This window comes from Ursus arctos, unplaced genomic scaffold, assembly GCF_023065955.2.
Source record: "Ursus arctos isolate Adak ecotype North America unplaced genomic scaffold, UrsArc2.0 scaffold_14, whole genome shotgun sequence".
Lineage (NCBI taxonomy): Eukaryota > Metazoa > Chordata > Mammalia > Carnivora > Ursidae > Ursus > Ursus arctos.
Genome location: NW_026622808.1, coordinates 58,973,286 through 58,989,938, shown reverse-complemented (window position 1 = coordinate 58,989,938; position 16,653 = coordinate 58,973,286). Strand labels below are relative to the sequence as shown.

Genomic DNA, 16,653 nt, shown 5'->3' with positions numbered 1-16,653 from the left:
AGATCTTTTGCGATCTGACTTGGATGAAGAAGTAATAATGATTCTGATATCCATCCTGTACCTCCCAAATGTTGGTGCTTGCATTATAAACCTGTAAAGTGAGACAAAGATTAACTATTGAGTGGGGGAGTCATGCCCAGGAGATATCCAGCTTTAAGAACAACGTATGCAAAAATGAGAATTTAGAATCAATGGAACTTTCAAAATCATCTGGCAAAATGAGGCAACTATGGCCCAGGAGGGGAAATGGCTTGCCTCAGTCCTATATAGTGATGAGGGTGGCACCGACCTTTTATTTAGTACCTGAGAACCAGCTTAGGACCTTTCCCACTGTGGAAAACTCATAAGCCAGGAGCTGAGTCTCTCTCTCTCTCTTTACAAAAAGATATCCTACTGAAAGACTGTATCTAAAATTGATATTTATCCAGAAGATGGTCACCCAAAGTGGGGAGCGTTTGGAAGACATGGAAACCTCAGGAACAGGTGAATTTATTCATTAAACAAATATTTATCTTGTATGTGCTATGGGCCAGGCAGCTTTCTAAGTGCTGTGGATACAGGTATAAGTCCTTACTTTCTTGGAGGTTATAACTCTAAGGTGAACTTTTAACGGACTATGCTAATGGCTTGTGAATGAAATAAAACAGAGTAACAGGATAGAAAGTGACTGCAGTGTAGTGTGATTGGGTTCTTTTGGCTCTTTTATTTGTGGGGCCTGGGATGGCTCCTCTGACGTTTGAGCTGAAACCTAGATGAGGAGTAGGAGCCAGCATGACCAGTGATGAAGGCGTGATGAACAAGGGGCATTGTGAGGGGGGGTGGTGACGGTTAGGTTGGAAAAGTAGGCAGCAGGTGGATTACATAGAGCTTTGTAGCCTCAGAGAAGTTTGGGTTTCTTCTTAAGCTCAGCAAGAAGCTGTTGGACCTGGTTAACATTTTAAAGCGCCCGCTCTGGCTTCTGCTTGGGTTTTGTCATAGTTGGTGAGACTTGTTTGGGCCATGGAGCATGGTGGTAGGAGTAGAGATGCTAAAAGTGGTCTGATATTTGGAAGTACATCTGAGCCCATAAGGGGAAAAGGAGAGGAGGGACTCAAGTATGACTACTAGGTTTTTGGCCTGAGCAACCGGGGAGGTGGTGATTCCCTTTGAAATGGTAGAGCATGGAGAAGGTTGAATAAATTACTGAGCCTAGAGAAGACTAGAGTTGAGTGAATTATCATTATTCTACAAATGTCTGAAAGGTGATCTGAAAGGAATTTGATTTATTCCATGTAATCCTTGGGAGCCTAATGAGTGCCAGCAGTTGGAAGTTCTCTGGGAGACATTTCATTTTAGCCTTTGATTAAGAACCCTCTAGTTATTAGAGTGATCTGGACAGGAGGGACTGCCTGCAAGGAAGTGATGCGGGTCACCTGAATTGTTCAAGCTGAGCAGGGAGACCATCTATTGGTAGAATGACCATGTAATTTATTGTCCACATCAGGACACTTTTGAGAGCGAAATGGGATGCTGTTAATTATGCTAGATAACAGGTGTAAATCTCGACTGCCCTGGTCACATGAGGACCAGTGTTTTTCCTGCCTCACCTGTTCATCCTAGAAACACTGTAGAAAGGATGTCTTTGGGTGTAAGTTGAAACCAGGGGATCTCTTGGCATCCCTTCAGATCTAAGGTTCTGAAGATCTTTGGTGTGTTTCATTTAACAAAAAGTATTGATGCCCAACTTCTCTGATTAAGTGAAGTACATTTATAATACAGGCAGCCTCCTATGTGGAATGCCCTACCCATCCCTGCCCTGCTTCACTTGCTCCTCCTTCTCACCTTCTAATGGAAGCATTTGCAGAGTAGCACCCCCTGACTGTCGTTGGGTGCCCCTCCTTGGGCTCCCATAGCTCACCGAACTCCTCCTGGTCATAGTACTTAATGCAGGCTTAAAATTATCTACTCATTTGTTTTTCTTCACCCCCAGGTTGTATGCTTCACTTCTGCACCCCCAGGGCCTAGCACAGGGCTGGCATAGGGAAGATGTTCATGGAATGTTTGTTGAATGAATGAATGAATGAATGGCATTGTGAATTGGTTTTTATAGATTTCTAGTAATGTTCTGATACCCACATATACATAAGAATATGTATCTCTTTGCTGTTTATTACACTAAATCCAGACAGCAAGCCTATCAGAGAAGTTTTCTTAGTGTACTCATTTTACTGAATGAGGAAACCAAGGCTCAGAGAGGTTCAGTAGCTTGCCCAATGTCACATAGCTAGTAAGGAGGAGAGGCAGGACTGGAACCCACTAACCACTTGGCGAACTGCTTGGCTCAGTGCATACTGTATCTCCTTAAACAAAACTTAAACACATGTTATAGTTTAAAGATTTTGAAAAGTTCTGCAATTAAAAAAAAAAAACAAACCAACCTAGTTTAACTTGATTAACCCAGTGCCTTCCTGACTACTTAGACTGCTGTGACTTTGGAACCTCTCCACCACCGCCTCCCCCTTTACCTACCAACATCTTGTCATAAACTATTAGGAGACAGCTGTTGGGAAATGCTTGGATAGTGGAAAAAAGTTCTGAATTGAAAATCTGCAGTTGTAGGTTCTTTTCCTGGCTCTGCCTGCCACTTTTCAGGGCTCATTTTTTTTTCTTTTTTAAAAGATTTTACTTTATTTATTAGAGAGAGAGAAAGGGAGAGAAAACATGAACAAGCAGGGGGAGGGGCAGAGGGAGAGGGAGAAGCAGACTCCCTGCTGAGAAGGACCCTGGGATCCCAACCTGAGCTAAAGGCTTAACCACCTGAGCCACTCAGGCAGTCCAGGGGCTCATTTTTTCATCTGTAAAATGAGGATGTTTAAATAGATAGCCTCCCAGATCCATCCCACCTTTAAAACTCTGCAACATTGTAAGCAGGCCTGCATTAAGCATACAGTCATACGGGGAAAGCATGGCATACTTGAGTGTTAGAGCCAGGTTTCCACTCCCTGCCAAGCCAGTGTTTGCTTTACCAGCTCTCGCAGAGCTTTGCAAGATACACAGTATTGTTAAGAAAATATGCAAATGTTTCCTGCTCTGTGTGCTGTCACCACACGGAGAATCAGCAGTCACCATCCCGCCACTGGCACAGTGTCCAGCTGCCGGGTGAAATGTTCATGTCAGGCTGGTGATCTGAAGAAGTCAGCCCTGTGGAGTATTCAGAATTTGTTCTGTGCTCCTGCAGCCCTGGGCTGAGATTGGCTAGTTCAGTGCCAGCCTCTAGTTTCAAGGGGCAGCAGTTGAACCATCATGCTACATGACCCTCTGCAGATGCCTGTAGCTAAAACAGTTAGGAAGTAGATCATCTGACTGTGAACCTGGGCTGCTTTTGCAGCAAGAGTCCTGTCCCCTTTGTCATGATGCTCTCTGGGGTGATGACTCTCCTCTTTTTCTTCTCTTTTACCAAAAATAGGTGGGATTATTCATGGTCTGATTTCCCTCCAAAATAACCTGTGTGAGAGAATTTCCCATTCTTAGGATGCCTTTTACTATATTCTGTCTTCTTTTTGCCCTTTTTTCTCAGAAGCTTCACAGCTTGTAAGGCATGAAGGAAAAAGTACAGAATCAATCAAATGGCATTCAGACTTCATGATATTTCCCTGTTTTATACATTGAAAAAGACCTAAGTTAGCCGCTAGAAATTTAAGATGTCTAAATGGAGTCTCCTTGTAAAGAATTATAATAAATACATAGTTCTGGGGTGCCGTGAGCTTTTATATATGCTCAGCCCTCTTTCCCAAGGGAAACTAGCCACAAAATCTATTAATGTTATAAACTTTAAAAATTACGTTGTGGATTTTTGAAAATGAGTTTTAGCAAGAGCTTAGAGAGACACACTCTTAGGTACCACTTCTGGAAATGCAGCAGAAATAAAAAAAATACGTGCCCTCCTTACTACCCATCACCAGCCTATCCCATTCCCCCACGTATTGCATGGTGCACTGGGTGTTATACGCAACTAATGAATCATCAAACTTTACATCAAAAAAAAAAAATAAAATAAAAAATTTAAAAAAAGAAATAAAGTTGTTATATCAACATCAAAAAAAGGAATAAAAAATAAAAAATATAAGTGAATGTGTTTGAAGATGTTCACTGTATTATTACCTGTAATAGCAAAAAAAAAAAAAAAAGCAACAAAGCTTAATATAACCCGAGTGGTTCAACGTTAGGAGATTATTTGGTAAATTATGATATATCAATATGACGAACTATTGTGTGTGGCCACTAAAAATGTTTGTTGTGAAGTCCAGATAAAACGTAGGAAAGTATTTAGTAAATATAATGAAAACTATCAATATATGATTTGGGAAAAATATGTTAAAATGTGTATGCTTATTGATGGAACTGGAAGATGAATTTAAAAATAAAGTTTGCAGTAGGATAGTATCAGTAATGTTTAATTAAATTAATAGATATTTTTAATATTGCTTATTTTTGTTTTTTCCGTAAAATTAAGTCTCTTAGCTCTGTTAAAAGAAAAATCTTAGAAAAGCTGAAAAGTATGTTCAGTGTAGATAATTTAGAAATTAAAGATGGCACCCACAAAAGAACATTAAATATCACCCATAATCCCAACACCCAGGAATAACCATTGCGGACATTTCAGTATGTGTGCTAACTAATCTTTTCTTGGGGTGTGAGTGTTTGTGTGTCTACATGAAAACATTTTTTTTTTTTTAAAGATTTTATTTATTTGGCAGAGATAGAGACAGCCAGCGAGAGAGGGACCACAAGCAGGGGGAGTGGAAGAGGAAGAAGCAGGCTCATAGCAGAGGAGCCCGATGTGGGGCTCGATCCCAGAACGCCGGGATCACGCCCTGAGCCGAAGGCAGACGCTTAACCGCTGTGCCACCCAGGCGCCCCCATGAAAACATATTTTTAAGTAGACTTGTACACACATACTTGTAAGTGACTTTTCACTTTCTGTGAAAGGCAAACATTTATCCAAGCAATTACATTTTCCCATATATAATTTTTAATGACTGTTCTATTCCTTCATGTGGATGTACAAACAAGGTACTCAGTCTCCTTGCTGCGTATGCACGTGATGTAGCCAGCCTCTTGCTGAGTATTGTCAAATTGCTTTGAAGATAGGTTATATCGATTTACATGGTCACCTCTTTCCCTAAAGAAGTGAAAAATTATTTAAAAAAAAAGTCCTTTTCTCTTCTTTCTTTCACTGAAGAAAGTCCCAAATCAACTTTCCCCATACAACTGACAATGAGTAAACTAGATCACTGTTAAGGGTTCTTTGAGCCCAAAGATTCCTGGGCCATTTTTTGCACATATGTATAATGAATGACTATGCGTAGTGTATCCACTCCTCTCTTAAGGACATGTAATGAATGTTTAGAGTGTACTGATTGATGCCATATGGAAATTCAGTGTATCCTAGCCTGAGGAATTTCACTAAGAACTGAAGCAAAAGTATTGAAAATTTTCAGTTATGTTTTAAGTTTCATAAATATTTGTACTCTATTTGAAAAAGCATGCATTTTTCTCTCACACAAATTCTATTAAGTAGTGATAGTACATAATTTAGGATTTAATTTAAAATAAGCTGTCAGGCTTGACTACCTATTTTAATGATGCATTTCTTTTTATTCTTTATTTAAGCCAGGTTCTTTACTTTCCACATTTGTATTGGGTGCTGAAGGAAGAGATTTTTTACTATGTGCTTTGTACTCCATCTGATTCCTTCGGCTGCTGGATTCTCCTCCAGTTTTATTTATACTTCATGAATTTGAACAGATCTGTAATTTCTCATTGTTCACTGGTGCCAGTTGAAAATTCTCCCAGGCTGTTTTTATAGGGGTAACTGTCATGTTTATACTACATTTCAAGAAACGTCCATCTTTTTAATTTGCTTGTCTAAATGCATTTAATTTTTAGGAAAACAGTTGTACGGTTGTGAACTTGACATCTTTACGCTTAAATATGCATAATTACACAGAGCCTTTCTCCTGTGCCGACTTTATTCTAGGCTGTGTGTGTATAAGAAGCATAATTTACCACCCCTGGCAAGAATAAAGATACCTTTGATAGCTTCTCCCTTCCTTTTCTTTAAACTGTTACTACAAATCTGGTTATGTCCCCAGGGAGAGGTGAGAAACGATGTCTTTGCACTGGGAAGTCCATTTCTCAAGGGGACATCAATACTTACATGGATCCTATTTACATTGTGATTGGTCACTGGCTGTCTGGTACAGCTGTTTCAGCTTAAAACCCAAGACAGTTGCTATGGAGATGGTTGTCTAGAAATAGGTCAAGTTAAAGTCCTTTTCCCCCTGGATATAAGGGAGTGCTGTAACTCTGGAATTGTCTCAGTTGAACAGAAAATGTGTAGGTGGGCAACCACATTAAAAAAAAAATGTTCTCCTTGTAGGATGAGGCTTGTCATAGATGCCAGTCCACTCTTGTTGCTGCTGCTGCTCTCCAGGCAACACGCCGGAAGACTCTTCCTGTTAAAGCCGAGCAACTAGAGATGGCATAATTTGCAGTATGACCGTGATTTGCTGGCTCATATATGACTCTCAAAAGTTATTTTATTTCTTAAGTTCCTAAACATAGTAGGATAGCATTTATTTTCAAGACAGTAACCAGGAGTTCAAGAACAAGGTTTTAAAAACAGCGTTAACAGTGACATTTGGAAAAGGAAGGCACCTGGTGACATTGGATGGGATTTGCCGTAAACTGGGCTGGGAAACATCCTGGCTTTCCTGAGGCATGATTCCCAGGATGAATGATGTCCTACCTCTGATCGCATCAGTCCTCGTGGGGTGACCTTGGTTACCTGTTTATTCTTCCTCATGTGTCAGATGGGGAAATGGTTCCTGACTGTGTGTCTGATCATTACAGCGGGGACTTACGGGCTTCTTCACAGACGGGCATGTGGTATAGGTACTCTTACAGGTCCCAAAGCTTTGTCTGGTTTAGCGTCTGGTGAATGTGGGTTCCTCCTGCATCACCTATACCTTCCCCTGCCCCACTCTGTGGTGCTGCTTGCTTCAGGGAATGGGCTAGTTGATGTGTAGATGGTTCTCACATCATGACTGTGATGGAAGATAACAACTATACACTCTTCCTGGCAATTGTTTGGAAATGACACATGTTCTAATACTTTTCCCAGCCTATCTTTCTTCTGAAAAGGGTGAACTGAGGGGTGGCTGGGGCCCATGCTGAAGAAGTATTAGGGGGCAGATTTTCACTGATTAGAATGTATATTCATTGAAAGTCCTAAGAGAATATTGCAACGTGGAATAACATAAATGAATAGTAATAATAATGATAGCTAGCACTTGTGTCATTCTGACATTGTGCCAGGTCACTGGTCTAAGCTCTTTATGTATATTTCCTTATTTAATTCTCACAGCTACCCAGGGAAGTGGATAGAAGTGTTACTATCCCATTTTATGAGGGAACAGACAGACCTGAAAGGTTAATGAAGAAGTCTAAGATCATGCAGCTTGTAAAAGGTGGTGCTGTTTTTCAGGCTCAGGTAGCCTGGTTCTAGGCTTGGATGCGCTTACCACTGTGCTTCTATGAGCTGTATATTAACATTTAAGAAAGATGGTCCTTTTTTTTTTTTTTTTCTGATTCTCATAGTACAGTGGTTATTCTGCATTTGGCAATGTCTGGAGATGCTTTTGGCTGCTGCAGTTGGGTGGGGGACGGTGCTACTGGCGTCTAGCGGGAAGAGGTCAGGGACACTACTATACATCCTACAGTGCACAAGACAGACCCCTGCAACAGGGAATTATCTGGCCTAATATGTCAGTAGTTCTGAAGTTGAGAACTCTTATTACAGTAATACACACTCAACCTTAACAAGTACATTACTCCCCTAGTCTTGACCCCTATAAGTGCAAGGACGTTCTTCCAAACTTTTTTCTTCAGAGTATATTACCATACATTCATGTGCATATATTTTACAGAAACAGAATCAAATATGTATTCTATTCTGTAGGTTATCTTCATAGTATATTATATATGTATTTCTATTTTAGAGTGTCTTTTGATAACTGTATAGTATTCCTGTGGATGGATGGATGCCCAGGATGGGTTACTTTGTAATTTTTAATTAGAAATAATATTATAATACTGTAGCTATACCTTTGCATACTTACTTCAGGTCTTAATATCTTGGAGAAAAACTAGGTTGTGGCCTTCAGACAAGGACATGTTACCGTGGTGTCCCCCCACCCCCCGTCTCAAGCCAGTCTGTTTGTCCTGTCTCACTGCACACATCACTGAGATTGTTGATCACTGTATAGCTCCATAACTTCAAGTCATGTAAGCTGGGTTGCTAACATCCTAGGAAAGATTTCAGAAAAGAGGAATCCTGGGAGAAATATCAAGCAGATATCTAGAATGAGAGAAAGTGTGTGTGTAGTGGGGAGGAAACTGAGCCAGAACTATGGCACTATCATGTGTAAGGTGGTACCTAGACCCACCAACTGGAGTTTTGTAGACATTTTTGAAGGAAAACGAAGTGACTAGCTCCATATTTTACTCCCAACTTGGTGCAATTAACCACATAAGATAAACATGTAAAGTAAATAATTTAAACACGATCAATATACTGTCTTAATTCATACTCTGTGGATTCCTGGGAGTTGAAGATCTCTTTTAGGAATCAGACTCAGTGGCTGGCAGATAATGAGTGCTCAGCAAATATTTGAACCTGAGTGAATTGAGGGGAAGAGGAGAGGAAAAGGGAGGCTGCTGGAGCAGCCCCACCAGGGTCTGCTTTACATCAGCCAGCTCCATGGAAACCCCCCCCCCCGCCCCCCCGAAGAAGGGCTGGGAAACCTTGGAACACATGGGCCATTAAAGCTTGTGTTTGGCCGTCTTCACTACAGCTGTTCGTATGCAGACCCTGTGATTCAGCATTTCCACTCCATGGTGTACGATCAACAGAAATGCATATGTATACTTGCTGAAAGTCATGAGCTCCTAAGAATGTTCATAGAAGGAAGCACTATTCATGATAGCCCCAAACTGAAACCCTCCCAAATGCCCATCAGTAGTAGAAGAAATTAATCAGTTTTTTTTTTTTAAATTGCTATTGATGAAATGTTTCAATACTTAAAAGGGTACAAGAAAAACAGGCATTCTAGTTTCTACCACCTGTATTTAACAAAGTTTAACATTTTCCATATTTGTCTTTAGTTCTTTTATTATTTTAAGACATAGAACCTTCTGGTGGCCCATCTGATCAGTGTTGGGGTGGGTTGAGGTTGGGTGAGTGATCTGAAGATACTGAAACACAAGAGTGGGATAACCTGGGCTTTCTATGCGTATTTTCCCTTGGCATGGAATGAATTACCTGTCATTGGACCCTAAACATCCAGCAGTGTAGTCAGTGAGAAAATCCCCGGGTGAAATAGAAATAAGCCGTGCCTTTTGCCCCTCCTGGTCTCTGAAAAATAGAACACCGCGCAGTGGTGTCCTTAAGGACATTATGCCTCTTTTGTTGAAATATAAGAGAATTTGGGTTTTCCCATCAGATTGTGAGTGAAATCCCATGAATGTTTTGCTTGTACTGATGTGAAGAAAAGAACAAGAACAGAGTTTGGTGTTTTCAATGATTGCTGTAATCGTCAGCAGGAACACCATCCCCCTTCTCTTCGACTCAGCCCAGCTCATCAGGATGCAAATGATTGACAGTCGCATTGTCATGGCGATAACCTCGAGTCTGCGGTAGTATATATTACAGGAGTCATTTGCAAGTTTCTGTTCTTTAGTTAGTATTAGCAACAGCGATGATGATTTTTTTATGGCTCTCCTCCTGTCTTGAAGCCATGGTTGAGACTAGTTCTCTTTACAGAGTGCTCACTGGTGCTAGGCGTACTTGTCAGCCCTTTCTGTATGTTATATTTCTTCCTTGTCATAACCCATGAGGTGGCTATTGTTACAATCTCCATCTAAACATGAGAAAACAGGCCTGGGGAGCTTCAGTAGGTTGCCAAGGGTCACACCGTGAGTGATTCGAATCTTGTTTTTACTGGCTCCAAAGCCAGGTTCTTCACCAGTCACTAAATGAGGGCCACTTGCTCTTGTTGTTTGGGTTACTAGAACTGTAAAGTAGGAGTTAAGGTCCTGGGAACATTTGAGCACTTCCCAATCCTGGCGAATTCAACCTCTTCTGTGGTCTGAGGTGGGTGAGGCAGGGGTCCTGCCCCCATTTCACAGATGAGGACTCTAAGGAGCCAGACAAGCAGTGTACTTGCTCAGGGCTACACAGCTGATGTTGGGCTGGAAATTGAATGACAGTCTTTTGAAAACACACTCCGGCTTTTTACCCTGTGCTTCAGCTTGCTATCTGACCACCTTAGTTGACCTTCAGCCCAGCACTTAATTGTAAGGTTAACTCTGTTTCCTCATCTTTTAAATAGGAGCAGAACAACCTGTCTCTCACTTGTTAGAGATTATAGAGGATTAGCTAGGACTGCATCTTTTAAAAATTCTTGGAGGGGCGCCTGGGTGGCTCAGCTGGTTGAGCTTCTCACTTCCTGATTTTGACTCAGGTCGTGATATGAGGGTCACGAGATCGAGCCCTGTGTAGGGCTCTGTGCTCATGGGGGAGTCTGCTGGAGATTCTTTCCCTCTCCCTCTGCCCCTCCTCCGCTCTAAGATAAATAAATAAATCCTTAAGAAAGTAAAAATTCTTGGAGATACACACCATTTAAATACAGACCTATTTAGTCATCGTTGGGCTTTATGATAGGAAATAGTACTCTTTTATTGAAGATTTACTCACATATAAATCTTTATTTTTGATATTCTGGTAAAAGTATTTGTTTGGTAACTGAAATGGAAGTTGAAGGTCATGAGATTTTTTTTTCCCCTGCACATACTGAGTCAGTGTTTTCTAGAGTCATCATCGCTAACCTCAGCTTTTCTGGGTTGCTTTGAGGTTGCAGCTGCTCCCTGGTGGTTACCTGTTAAAGGCGCTAACTGGAGACACCCAGAAGGGCCCGACTCCACTGTTCTCCACAGGTGAGGCTGGTGGCTCTTTCCCCAGTGGACATGTTTAATTGCCGCATAGATTCCTGTGTGTTGAAAAGGAACTCAGTGGCCATCTTCAACTGTAAAAGGGTGAAAATGACACACTCGAATTGGTTGATAGGAAAATAAAATAGTAGGAAAGAGTGTATGTGAAGACCCATACACTGTGCCTAATTCATAGAAGGCTCTTACAAGGTGGCATCTTCCTTCCTCATTTGGCCTGTCAAAGAGTTGCCTTTGCATATTTTTTCCCCCTTTGACAGGCCTGTTACAAATCTCTTGACATTTAATCTTTGCAAGCTGTCTGTTTGCTCTCTCTCATGAGTGGGTCATTATGAGGAAGAAGACCATCTGTCTTATGGGTAAGTATTTGTGTCTGGCCAGGTGGTCACTGTGGAAGCGCCAGCCTTGGGTATAGGATTCTTGTTATCTGCAGTCCTGGACTGACATACTTTGAAGCCACCATCTGACTGAAAAACCACAGAGCTGCAAGTCGGTCAGCAAGTCTCCAGGGTGGCAAGGAAATAATTATCTCAAGCAAAAATAGAGTAGCACTTTAAGCCCCGGAGATGGAGAAAGGTTGGGTCAGGACTCAGCATCTCGACAGCCCAAGAAAACTGTTCTCCTAACCCACTTTTTCAGATGGGAGTTTTGAGCCTCTATTTTTGACAACATTCCTGGTTACTGCCCTCGTTGCCAAGCAGCTGAGCGTACATGAGGTTCAGCTTTAGGGATATAGTCCTCTGACAAAGGACAGAAACCTTGCAGAGTCTGAGCTGGCAGCTTTCGTGGTGGAAGTAGACTGTGAGACAGAAAGTCCTAGGATTCTTGGGTACCTCAGGTCGACTGGGCTTCTTAGCTCCCGAGTGACATTTTCTTGCATGAATTTAATAGAAGAGAAACCTAAGGCAGAAGGAAAACCCAGAGGGGAATGTATTTTACCCACTGACTGAGTCCATTTTCTTAGAAAAGTACATCTCTGATCATTGCTGAAAACAGTTACTGATACATACTAGGTACTCAATAAACATTTGTTGAAAGAATAAATGAAAGTCATGATGGAATTGCTGTAGGGAATTCAAAGATGTTTCAGGAATGGACTAGGAGTGTGTAGTCCACTTGAAAAAGCGAATTAACAATTTAATCAACAGCAAATTGTGTGTGAATATGTGAATGTGTGTTTCCCCTTATTCTCCAACTTTCCCCCTTACCCTCCTTGTCTTTCTCTGCCCTTAGAAAAAATACTAATTTGGAATCTGCTGGCATGAGGCAAATATAGCCAGCTAATCTGCAGTAGAAAGCACGAAGTTTAAAGCCAAGCAACCTGTGCAAAGGAGGGAGAGGGAGCAGGACCGGGCAGAGGGAGAAGCCAAGACTACAGCGCAGGCCCAAGAGGTCCCCTCTGATCCCTTAGGGGGCTTGGGGGTGACTAGGATGGAGCTGTGGTGGGCTGAAAGGGCTGGGCCTTCATGCGCTGGCTGTGGTTAGTCGTTGGTGGCTCTGAGGTGGCTCTCGGCAGTGGGGAAACCCTGAGGGAGCACTCCCAGCAGCTGGAGGAGCACGTCTTCCTTAACGGGGGATGTGGGTGGTGCATCTCCACATCCACCGTAGGGAGTGAGGGTCTGTGGGGCTCCAGGCCTGCCCGCAAGTGAAGAAATGTGTTGAGTCTAGTTCCAAGAGGGATTATAAGCCATTTGAGCCTGGGATGTCAGAAACCTGCAGTGGAAGGTGGCAGATGTGGCATGGCTGGGGCTTGAGTTGGGGACCAGGACCACCTCAGTGTCCCAGATTGAACTGAGGGGGATTATGGGTGCGTGGCTGAAGCCAGTTCCTGTTTCCTGTTAGAATTCGTGCCCCTCCTCACTCTGCCTTTGCTCTTTCCCAGGCCTGATCATCCGGTCCTCCACGTCTCCTGGAATGATGCCGTTGCCTACTGCACGTGGGCGGGAAAGCGTCTGCCCACGGAAGCTGAGTGGGAATACAGCTGTCGTGGGGGCCTGCAAAACAGGTACTTGGAGGGTCTCATCTTGCCTGTGTGTTGACCTTTTTCTAAATCTGTGGTGCTTACTTTGGAGAAAGTTGATTTTAAACAAAAATAACAGCTTTTTCTTCCTAGGCTTTCTTCATCTCCATGAACTCACTTAGGGGATACTGATGCAAGGGTCACCCATTGTCTGGTGAAGTGGGCTCCCTGCAGCCCCAGAGTGTGCTCCCCACATTTAGCCCCTCTGTTCTTATGTAGTCCTCCTCAGAGCCTTTTGGCAGGCTGCCTTGCTTTTAGGATTTTCTTATTTAGACATCTCCTGAAGCAGTGGTATTTCTCTGCTTCTAGAGCCATGAGACAGAAAATTCATGTTTGGGTCACATCTTCTAGGAAAGGCTCCTTAAAATAGCAGAGGCTTTATAAAAAAGTGTGGTGTGATGCTGGCTGATTGTGCTACCATATAAGTCCAGAATGATGCCTACTTTCCCAGCCTTCGATAAGTCCTTCTCTTAGTTACGTGATTTATTTCAGGCCTCTTGAGTACTTGGGAAACACAGAGCTTGTTGTGAACTTGATACGAGCTAGTTGTGCGGAAGTTAAAAAAAAAAAAAAGTCTTGGTTAAAAGCTTTGTTTATATATTTGAAATGTAAAACATAGTTCACTCTGAACAAGTGAGCAATGCTCTCTCTTTCTTTGCATTCCTTCTCTTGACTTTAATCCAGAAGCCTGTGCCTGTTTGACAGGCTGATGCCTGTGTCTCTTCTGACAGACTTTTCCCCTGGGGCAACAAACTACAGCCGAAAGGCCAGCATTATGCCAACATTTGGCAGGGCGAATTTCCTGTGACCAACACCGGGGAGGACGGCTTCCAAGGAACTGCCCCTGTGAGTAGTGAGACTTGGGAAGGCGGGCAGCAGCTCCCGAGAGCGTGGACAGGTGTGGAAGGCATTGCTCACTTGCTGACCAGTCTGCTGTCCTCTTCCTTCATTCATCCACTCGTGCACATGGCAGCTCTTAATAACTACATGTTCTTTTTATAACACAGTTTTCTTCCCGATTCCATCATACTTATAGAAACTTTGGAAAACAAGAAGAGTATAAAAGGGAAAATTAAAAGGACCTGGAATTTTGCCACCCAGAGATCAACCGTTAGCATATTGGTACATTTCCTCTTTTCTGTGTTCGTGATGCTAATAACGGCTAGTCGTTGTGCTTGCAGTGTGCCAGGCCAGGTGCTAAGCATTTGTATGAATTATCTCATTTAACGTTAATTCAGCTCTGTAAGGTAGGGACCATTACTTTATCCTCATTTTCCAGGTGAGCATTCCGAGGGACAGAGCGGTTAACTAACTTGCCCAAGGTTACATAGCTGGAGAGCAGCAGAATTGGGATTTGAACCGGGTTGGTTTGTTTCTAAAGCCCGTGCTCTTAACTCCCATATATGCCAGCATATATTTTTCTGATGTATACGTAGATGTATACACACACACACACACACATACATTTATATATGTACATATACATATATATGGAATGTATAAATATATATGTGTATATACATATTTTTTGTAGCTACATATTTTTTACATATTTTGGGTCATGCTGAATGCAGTACCTAAAATCCTGTTTTTCCCTGCTTAATATCAGGAACATTTTATCTGTCATTAACAGTTTTTCCCAAATTCATTGTCTTTTAACCTGTCATTTGAATGAGCCCTAATTTATTTGCCTCTTATTAATAAGTCACACACTTAGGTTATACATGTTGGGGTGTTTTGGAGGTTTTTTTGCTAAACAGTATACCAAGGAGCATCTTATCTCTGATGATTTGTTTAAGATAGATTCCCAGCAATGAAATTAATGAGTCAAAGACTAGAAAACTTTCGTGGTAAAGATTTTAGATATATACTGTTTTCCAGAGTGCTTGTGGCTTGTTCCTCCAGAAGTGTATGAGAGATCCTTTCTCATTGCTCTTCTGCTGGCAAAATCATACACTAATGAAGCAATGTTAAAAACATTTCGTTTTCTCTGAACAGTGAGAAAAGAAATCTTGCGGTGGGTAAATAGCACCTTACTGGGTTTGTTGTTGCAGAGAATAATTTTCTTTCAACACTCTTTCAAACAGCTGTCGTTTTTTTTTCATATTTATATTTTTGTTTCACACAAAAATACTTCTTCCAAAATTTACTTATAAATGTAACACAGATACATTATTTGGAAGATGGCCAAATGACTCTAAAACTTCAACTGAAATGATAAAGTAGTGAGAGAGAAAGACCAAGACATTTTTGAAAAGGATGAAGCATCCTTGAGACATCCTAGGAGACACTTGACCTAGCAGAAACCTAAAAATATTTTGAGCTATAGTGGTTAAAGCATTATAGTTTCATTTTTTGGTACTTAATGTAAATAATATACTGCATAAGAATAAGTAGCCTTCCAGTCGGTATAGGGGTGCATATGTGTGAGTGTGGAACTCCATATATATATGCATTAAGCATGTGATAAAGGAACCAACACAAACCAATGGGAAATGATTCACTACCCAATGGAAGCAAAAGACTAATCATTTGATCTCAAAGTTGGTTCCTCCAGAGTTTCCTTCCCTATAGCTAGTACTTTTTCAAGCACATAGTTGTATTCTGCAAAACAAGTGATTCCAGGTCTCGGGGACTGAAGGAGCTCTGCCCTTTCTTAGACTTTACATGGGTGAGAAGCCCAGTCAGTGCCTCATGGGCCACTTTTGGTCTACAGAACTGGCGGTGCAGGATGAACAGAGTATCAGTTAAGGTGCTCGGTGAGGATGCTTATGAGAGCCCCGGAAAGATGTTGGTAGATGCAGGCAGCAGGACTGTGGCCATTGAAGTGAACCACGCTGGTAAGGAGTGTGCAGCAACTCCCCTGCGATGGGTGCTGCAGAGTGTCAGGCCCATACCCAGCCTTCTTTGGCAGTGAACACACAAGAGAGACTAGCACGACAAGGGCCTCAGCAGCCTGGATTCCCTTCCTGGATGAGAGGCTGTCGAAGGAGGGCCCTCCAGCAAGCCTTGAATGCTAAGGCACGTGGGCTCCTGATGGACCAAATTACATAAGCTCTTGTCAGTTTTAGTAAAGAGCCATGAGAAGGCAGGATTGGACAGTTACGAATATTTTACAGTGCTTACTGCTGTAGGATTTCCTATCTTATTTAAGCACTTGAGCCTCCAAGGAAAATAGTCATTTATCCTTAAGTCCGGGCCCCTTTTCAGAAAACACAAAGTTCCCCGTGAAATAAGAACACTTTACAGATGTTTAGCATCGGAACATTTAACTGGGAGTGCAGCAGATGTCTATAGATATTGGAATATATTCAACAGAACTTACCTGAAGAAGCTGCCGTGGATGTTTCTAAGACAAAATCAGAACAGGTACCAGGGGCCCTCCAACAGCTAACTTGAGAAACATGACCTGGAAAGAAGGAAACAGCAGACCACAGAGAGGCGGCCTCCACCTGTGTTTGGAAAGAGACATAACAAGATCCATATCTTCAAAATGGGACTCAACAAAACGGGACTAAAATTCCCAGAGAATTATCTCACGTCCACCTTCGCTGCTCTTGTGTCCACAAGCTCTGGTCATTTGA

At 42.1% G+C, this 16,653-nt stretch overlaps 1 protein-coding gene across 3 annotated transcripts in view; it reads left to right on the top strand.

The window, feature by feature from the left end:
- The window catches only part of SUMF1 (sulfatase modifying factor 1), an 89,550-nt gene that overhangs the window by 32,867 nt on the left and 40,030 nt on the right, over positions 1-16,653 (top strand). For all 3 annotated transcript variants that reach the window (XM_026501262.4, XM_048211650.2, XM_026501263.4), the window contains exons 4-6: positions 10,955-11,037; positions 12,932-13,054; positions 13,801-13,915. In XM_026501262.4, coding sequence (XP_026357047.1) covers positions 10,955-11,037; positions 12,932-13,054; positions 13,801-13,915 — 321 coding nt within the window. The remainder of the gene's footprint in view (positions 1-10,954; positions 11,038-12,931; positions 13,055-13,800; positions 13,916-16,653) is intronic.